The sequence below is a fragment of the Gnatocerus cornutus genome, chromosome 3, assembly GCF_029298725.1.
Source record: "Gnatocerus cornutus isolate USDA-ARS CGAHR chromosome 3, icGnaCorn1.1, whole genome shotgun sequence".
Classification (NCBI taxonomy): domain Eukaryota; kingdom Metazoa; phylum Arthropoda; class Insecta; order Coleoptera; family Tenebrionidae; genus Gnatocerus; species Gnatocerus cornutus.
The window spans coordinates 11,081,235-11,089,236 of record NC_142235.1 but is presented as its reverse complement, the minus strand read 5'-3'; the positions used below and the strand labels follow the sequence as shown (position 1 = coordinate 11,089,236).

At 35.9% G+C, this 8,002-nt stretch overlaps 1 protein-coding gene across 1 annotated transcript; it reads right to left on the bottom strand.

Moving 5' to 3' along the window:
• Positions 1–649: 649 nt before the first annotated feature.
• On the bottom strand, positions 650–1,789 carry LOC148176860 (serine/threonine-protein phosphatase 6 regulatory ankyrin repeat subunit A-like). Its single transcript, XM_088033207.1, has 5 exons — positions 1,771–1,789; positions 1,611–1,712; positions 882–1,539; positions 803–835; positions 650–758 (listed from the first exon to the last, which is right to left on the bottom strand). The coding sequence occupies exons 1-5, from the start codon at positions 1,787–1,789 to the stop codon at positions 650–652; spliced, it is 921 nt and encodes a 306-aa protein (XP_087889333.1).
• Positions 1,790–8,002: the final 6,213 nt, after the last annotated feature.

The window sequence follows — 8,002 nt, the reverse complement described above, 5'->3', positions numbered from 1 at the left end:
GACGGGTCATTCTAGGTGTAAAAACTTGTGCTGCTCTGGAGTGAGGCTTCACCTTGGTTTCTCTTGGGTTGTACGTTCTCCTTGAGCATTTAGGAACTCTTACTCAGGAGGATCTTGCTTAGGTTTTCAGGAAAGTTGCGTGGTTGCAGGATTCTCAATAAGGGTGAGGTTAAGTAAACAGGGAAAAAGAATGGTCGATCTCGTTGTTCTCTCTCCTTCGGCACCAAGTAGCATTGACCTTAAGCCGTCCCTTCTAAATCTCGCAGTTTCTTGTCGGTTCCGTTGAGTGGCACTCCGTGGTACTGATGTTCCCTCTAGCCTACCACTAGGACAGTCTGGTCTTGTCGTCACATCTCGGACGGTCCATCGGTGATGGGGACAAACAAAAGACAGCAATTACAAACTAATAGATTTAACTCCTAATCTAACCTTACAAGCTAATTACAAATTACTATGACGTTTACATGAATTATCTTACTCTAAAACTGCTGACAACAAGAATGCAAACATGACATTGTTGTTGTCTAGCCGACCTTCACCTTTCGATCAACTGTTTCATTAAGCGCGTTACCCATATCTTCCTAGCCGAATAAAATTTAAAGCTTCCTGTTTTTCCCCTTTTTTTTTGTGCCTGTCTGCTTACCTTAATTTAATCTCTTCCTTCTTCGCTCAAATTCCTCGGTGGGTAGAGTGCAATACTGGCATTCTGCCCCTTTGCCAATCCGAGTAGAGTCTGTACAGTAACTATACAGTGTTTTCTGCGGGAATGAAAACATTGACCAATTTTCCTAGTTGGTGGTACCCCAGCCTGTCTAAAGAGATGTTACCAAGATTCCTAAAATCAATTTGTCTATTTATGTTGCTCATTTGAGATATTTTACACCTCTGAAGATAGTTCATCAGAACAACTATTGTTACTGTCCGTTTCTTCTAAGTAACTTAGTAGTACCTCTCTGTGATAGGAATTGTCCCAATTCTGTACGTAATCGAATATGTCTTTTTGGTCCTCATCTCTGACTGTTAAATCTGCGTCTCTGCCATACAAATACCTCACGTTTCTTAAACAACCGTTTTTACCAGCGACAAGTAGAGGCGTTTGTCTGTTCTTATTGCAAGCATTGAGATCAAAACTTCGCTCTAATAAAAAGTCTATTATCTGAAAGTTTGCATCATTTGTATGTGATGCACTGTGTAAAGAAGTGTTCCCATCATTATCATCAATTGCCAAGTCAGCGTTTAGACTATGGAGATGTGCAACGTTCTCAAAGCATCCAAATTCACACGCTATGTTAATTGCAGTGCTACCTTGCTTAGTGCGAGCGTCGATGTTTATATCCAGGTTTAGTAAGAAATCCATTAATTGAATGTTTTCATGTTCAGAAGATGCTGCCAAGTGTGACGGTGTATATCCGCAATCATCAACGATTGTAAAGTCAGCGTTGTAGCTGTGCAGAAATTGCACATTTCTAAAGTAACGATTCCAGCAAGCATAGTGTAATGGAATCTGACCATATTTGTTGAGAGCATTTAGGTGGAGACCTTTGTCATTAAAGATTTCGCTACTTCAAAATTTTTGTTTTCTATTTGCATTAGGAAGTGGAAAATCGTACAATTTTTGATGTCGAAACTTGTCTCATCTGCATGGTTTTCTATTAAGATTTTAGCGCTTTCAAGAAAACCACTTTGGCTTGCGAGATGAAGTGCAGTTTTCCCTTCTTTATTTTGAGCGTTGACGTTGACTCCTTTTGTTATCAATAATTTTAACATTGCTGTGTTCTCTTTCCGTCATTGCTTTAGATAGTGCAATGGTTTGTTGTCCATCTCATCTTTAATAGTAACATCCATTCCATTTTCTATCAAAATTTTAGCGCTTTCTCAAAAACCACTTTCGATTGCGAGATGAAGTGCAGTTTTCTCTTCTTTATTTTGAGCGTTGACGTTGACTCCTTTCGTTATCAATAATTTTAACATTTCTGTGTTCTCTTCCTTACCCTGTATTCGATAGTAAATTCTTCTCTTCTGACTTTCCATTAGATAGTGCAATAATGTGTTGCTCATCCCATCTGTAATAGTAACATCCATTCCATTTTCGATCAAAATTTTAGCACTTTCACAAAAATCCCTTTCGATTGCGAGATGAAGTGCAGTTTTCCGTTCTTTATTTTGAGCGTTGACGTTGACTCCATAGTTTTGTACCATTTTCATCACTTCTTTATTAAGATTTTTCTGCTCCACCAAATGATGCAGAATTGTGTTTCCACCACTGCACTGTGCTCCCTTTTGCATCAACATGTCAAACATGTCGTAACGTTCGTAGTAAGAAGCAAAATATAGAGGATTGTGGTCGATATTGTCATATTTCATAAACATGTTGTTTATATTTCTGTCTTTTATTTTGTCTAATATGATTTTAACTACTTCGATATTTTGTTTTTTCTTTTTGGGCAATCATCATTTGTGCAACATAATAGCAATCCTTACCATCAATATTTAAGTTTTTACAAGCCAATTCTGGGTTTTCTTGAAACATTTTCTTAACTAAATTGATGTAGCCTAACGCCGATACATAAATTGCGAAACTTGCAACTTTAAAGCTATGTAAATGAATGATTTTAGTTATTTCTTCAAATGTCAAAACGTCCATCTCGACAAGTCTTTCTATTGGATATAAACTCCCTCGATAAAGTGAATATTCCAAACAATTAAACTGAAATAAATTGTCTCGTTGATGCAAGATGTTCATCAATTCTTTAGTCAAAACATCAATCATATCTATATAAAGATTTGTTGCACGTTCAACTTTGTCTAGTTCGTCATATAAAGTTAAATTCGATAATTCGAGAAAATTGCCGTAACTGCAAGCTAATTGAAAAGCTAGTCTACCGCCTTCATCTTTCTCGTCACAATGAGTGGAAGTGAGTTTTGCAATTTCGTCAAGATTTTGATAAATAACAGCCAAATGCAAAGGATTATTTTCAGCCATCATCATGTCAAAGATCTTTCTTAAATTGTCGTATCTTGGTGTGAAAAACGCGTCTTTTAAAAGTACTACTTTCTCTCTGTTCTTCCTTAACCAAGTACACGCGAAATATTCGGCAAAAGTTTGATGCTGAAATATTACCACATCTTTAAAGAAAGAGTTACTTTCACTTAAATATTCACTTAAGTCGTTATTAACATTTTTAACAATTCCGATTTTATCTCCTTGTTCTTTGATCGTACTTAAAAAATCTTTGGTTTTGGTTACGTTTATTTGTAGAGTCTTAAAATGGTCATAATCCAAACATGATACCAATGCTGGGATTTCGTACTGCTCCAAATCATGTTCAAAATTCATCCCGAGCTGACTTTTAAGACTCTTGTCAAAACCAAGTTTCTCATGTTTTATTTGGCCTTTGGCCTCGAAAAATAACTTAAACATTCTCGTCAATACAAACATGCTTTGTCCTTCAACTTCAAACGCATTCGTGTTATGCAGAAATATTTCACTGAGAATGTGCAGCTGCAGTGGAATTCCAAGCAACTGACGACTGTTGTTGACGTCCACACTTTTGAAAACGGCGCTGATGATCTTTTCTATTTGCTCTTTTTCGTATCGTTTCTGCAGTCTTTCGTGTACATACCGTTCCTGCTGTTCTTCATTTAGTTCTTGAATTTCTATGGGTTCGACTTTTAAGGTGTGACTCAGTTTATCGCGTAAGTTTTCTCGCGATGAGATCCAGACGTTTAGACCTTTCTTGTGCATATGTTGTACGCATTTTAGAACAAGATCGATATATTTACTGTCGACTTCATCTAAACCATCCAGGAATATGTGAACTTTGTTTTGTTTGATTAAAACTTGTCGCATTTGTTTGGTGAAGACGTCTTCCGACTGACCAAACATTAAAATTTCATTTGAAATGCGGTCTGACTGATCATCTAATTTGGTCCCTTCGTATTTTGCAAAAAGTCGATTGCAGTTAATTAAACTGACATAAAACGCCCATGAATCAGACGGACAATTGTTGTTTAAAACATTCATCATTCTCGATTTGCCCATTCCAGGCGCCGCACAGAAAACATTCAATTTGTTGTCAAGATTATCAAAAATGTTTTCTTCCGGCACAATCTTTTTCGTTCGAGGAAAGCGAACACACCTGGAAACGTGATATTCTGGAAGTTCTTCGTATTTCTGCCCTATAAGACAACACTTCTCACGAGACATTTCAAACAGTTCCTTTATTTTTATATGTTGAGCCATCTCTTGATCGATGTTGACGAGTTCCTGGAGAGACAGTTCGGATCTTCCTTGGAGCGAAATCATAAAATTCTCCATGATCTGAAGGAGAATATTTTGAGGGATTGATTTTCTAGTTAAGCCCTCTAAACTTTCGAAAACGTCCGATTTTCTGAAATCTTTTCTCATCAGATTTCCAACTAGAAAAATTCTTTTTCCTTGCAATTGCGGTTTGAGAAACTTCAACACGTGCTTGACTATTTTCTCATTTTCTTCGTTTACCTTAACGACAAGTGGTGCATTTTCGAGAAACCATGACACTTTAGATGGTGTGGACGGATCACTTTTCGACAAGGCAAACTTTTTTCTGCAGTTTTCAAACTCTTCATTTTTCTCTACGTGCCATGGAAGTTTTATGGGAACATTTGCTACGATGGTCAAGTCAAATAACATTATTGCCTTTTTGAGGTTTTCCGTCTTCTCGTTGCCATTTTCATGCGAAAGCTGTTGGATGTAAGGTAAAAATGCAAGTTCGGTTAGTTTTGCCACAAAATCCCGTTTGGTCAAAACGTAATTTTGACTCCACCATATCTTTAAAAAGTGACTTAACTCAGGGTACAACTCGCATTTAACAAGACCTTTCAATTTTTCTTTAAACTTAGTTTCAGCCGTTCTTAAATCAAACTGTTGTGACAAAAAGTAAAACCGGTAGTGTGAGTTCTTCATTTCCAAAATTGTGCTTTTTGATCGTTTTGAGGTGTTCAGTAAAATATTTTCGTCTTCGAGTTTACACGGTCGAACTTCAATTCCGCCTGACAAATGTGTGTCGCTTTCTATATCCGTATCGATGTTGGTATAAACAATAAAGACGTCTCCGTCATCTTTATCAGTAATTTTAGAAATAGAATCTAAGTACTTTTGAGCGTAAAACGGACTTTCTTTTGTCTCATAATACTCTTTCTTTAGGACTTGAGCCGTATCTCTATGTTTCAATTGAAATAAAAATCTACGTGTTATTCCATTTTTAAATAAAATTTTAATTTCTATATCATCAAAACTTCCGCAGTCGTCGTTGTTTGAAGTCATCTCAAAGTCTTCGACGTCACCGCTGGTACTTAAATTGAGGGCGTACAACCCACACATCAGTTTCTCAAACTCCATTCCGGAATTGATTGTTCCGGCTCGTTTTGTAAATGTACGAAACTAAAAGAAATACTAAAAAGTTGTTTATCTATATGTTGCTCGAATTTTTTGTTTAAAATTTTTAAAAATGTAAATACTTTCTCAAATCGTTTTCTATGTTTTTACTGCACTAAAACTTACCATTTTTGTAGCGCGTGTACATTTCTTTTTTGCTGGGAGCTCATGCGTCTGTGCTAAAGGACGTTTTTCAGATGTCTTTCGCATTTCAGAAGTTTGGACGACCTAATAATGAATAATGAGTTAATTAATAATCAAGTTGGTTAATTAAGACGATTAATAGTCGAGATGTTATAATGACGTATGAACATAGTGAGAAAATGTGGTTTTCAGTAGTACACAGGGTGAACCCAAATTAAGTGCAAAGATTTTAACCCTAATATCAGACAACGCAGTTTGAGATAATAACCAAATTTAGTGTTCCAAAACGTCACCGTTTAAAAAAAAAGTTTAAAGTTTTCTACTGAAATTAGGGACAGTCCAGATCATCGAAAACATAGGAACAAAAACGCTAATAAACCAGAGGCAAAAATGTCTTTATCCGAGTTCCCTTAGTTTAGCAATAATCGTGGTAGAAAAATTTTACAGTGCCAAATTGTTCAAATTACTTTGAGTTAGATTTTTTTATTCTTTACTAGTGGTTTCTTCAAAAGTGTTATGATGACCCTAAAATTATTGTTTACGGGTAAATCTGAGTTTACGCGTGGTGATGACATTGTTGATTGTCCAATTAAGGGCATTTGGTCATTTTTTGTAACAACTAATAAATAAAGCGAGTCGAATATGTCACCTTAAGAACCAATCGAGTTAAAGATTGGCCTTTTTGAGGGCCCCATTTATTTCAAACAATAGGTATTTACATAACAAGTGCGGAAAGTGAGCAATTTCGCACGAGTGTAAAAGTAGATGCACGAGGCGCCAGCCGAGTGCAGATGTTACACGAGTGCAAGGAAGACACTTTCCGACGAGTTGTGTACACTATTTTTCCTACGACTTTCCATCATCAGGAAGAAACCATAAGCCTTGACAATAGTTCATTTCTTATCTATTCTAAATATCATTTTTTACGACCATGAGGTTTTATATGAATAAAAGTGACGTATTCCACATAGTTAGATGGTTGATGTTTTCGTACATCAATTTCCGAAAGTAAAAGTCACTAGTGTGATATGAATATATCCGCACAGACCTGTCAAAATCGTCTTGTCAGAAACGACCTAACCAATTCATTTTTACCATTATGCATGTTGTTTTACAGTGAATCGTCTAGATATTTAAGACAAAAATTCAAGAATTACATTTGTTTTTCAAAATAATTGTCAATTTTGACAGGTCTGTGCGGATATTCTTATATCACACTAGTGACTTTTACTTTCGGAAATGGATGTACGAAATCATCAACTTTCCGAATCGTTTAACCGTGTGGAAAATGCCACTTTCATATGGGGTCGTAGGAAAATTCATTTTTTGCCATACTCAATTTTTGAAATGTGTCGTGCCATTAAAATCTGCAATTAAGTGAAAGTTAAACATATCCGATAAGAGCGAGCGTAAACGTGTTTTGTTCGAACGGTTTTTGCAGTTGATGGAAAACAGTGCTTAAATTCAGTTCCATAACGGATAATCCGGGCGAGGTTTTGCTCTATTCGAAATCCGATTTTTTTTGGAAAATCATTATCTACAGCTGTGTCTGATGTTGTGGTTAAAATCTTAGCATTTTATTTGGGTTCACTCTGTATATACATGAAAAATCGCTCAATATTGAAAATTATTTCAAATCGTGTATTAATAATCTCATTATTAAACGGTTAAACGGTTTACAGAAATAATAGTAGGGGAACGCAGTCGAATACCGATTAGCGGCTAATATCGATCATCTTAATTTTACACAAACTAATCATGGTATAGGAGATATAGTAGGTGCTGTCGTCTCTTAGAACAGATGCAAATTACCACCTGCAATAGTGCGCAGTTTCATTACAATATTGAGTAACCATGGTCAATTCATGACCGTTTCTTTAAAAAGTCCATCCTTTGAAGACTTTTATCTGACACCCAGATTAACCAATCATGCAAACAGACATTGATCAATATTAGCCGACTACAGGAAGGAAATATCGATCAAGCAATAGTTTCTTTTATTTATTTTACATTTTTATATTATCAAAATTCAGAAGATTTGTTGCTGCTATTATGTTGTAAAAGAATAAAGTTTACGTTTTAATCAAAATTTTGGTGGATTTTTTAAAAGTATTGTTTTTGTTTTATATTATCTGATCGATATTCGACCCCCTTCTGCTAAACCAACTCACATTTTTGACGGAGTGTGTGTCGTTATTTGCGGCTGAAGTCGACGGTTGCGCTGATGGCTCATTGATGAGACTTTGTTGGGAAGTCGTTAGTCGTGTTATGGTTTCTTTTCTGTTCTGTTAAATTTTTCAAAATTAGTTATGTTTTTATTATAAAAGTATCAATTGTAACTGAGACAACACTGCTGTTGTGCCAACTTACCACAATTTCAGGTTTTGACGAGGTGCTCGACTGTTTTTGGGATTCTAAGAACTGGACTTGTTCTTGTAATTG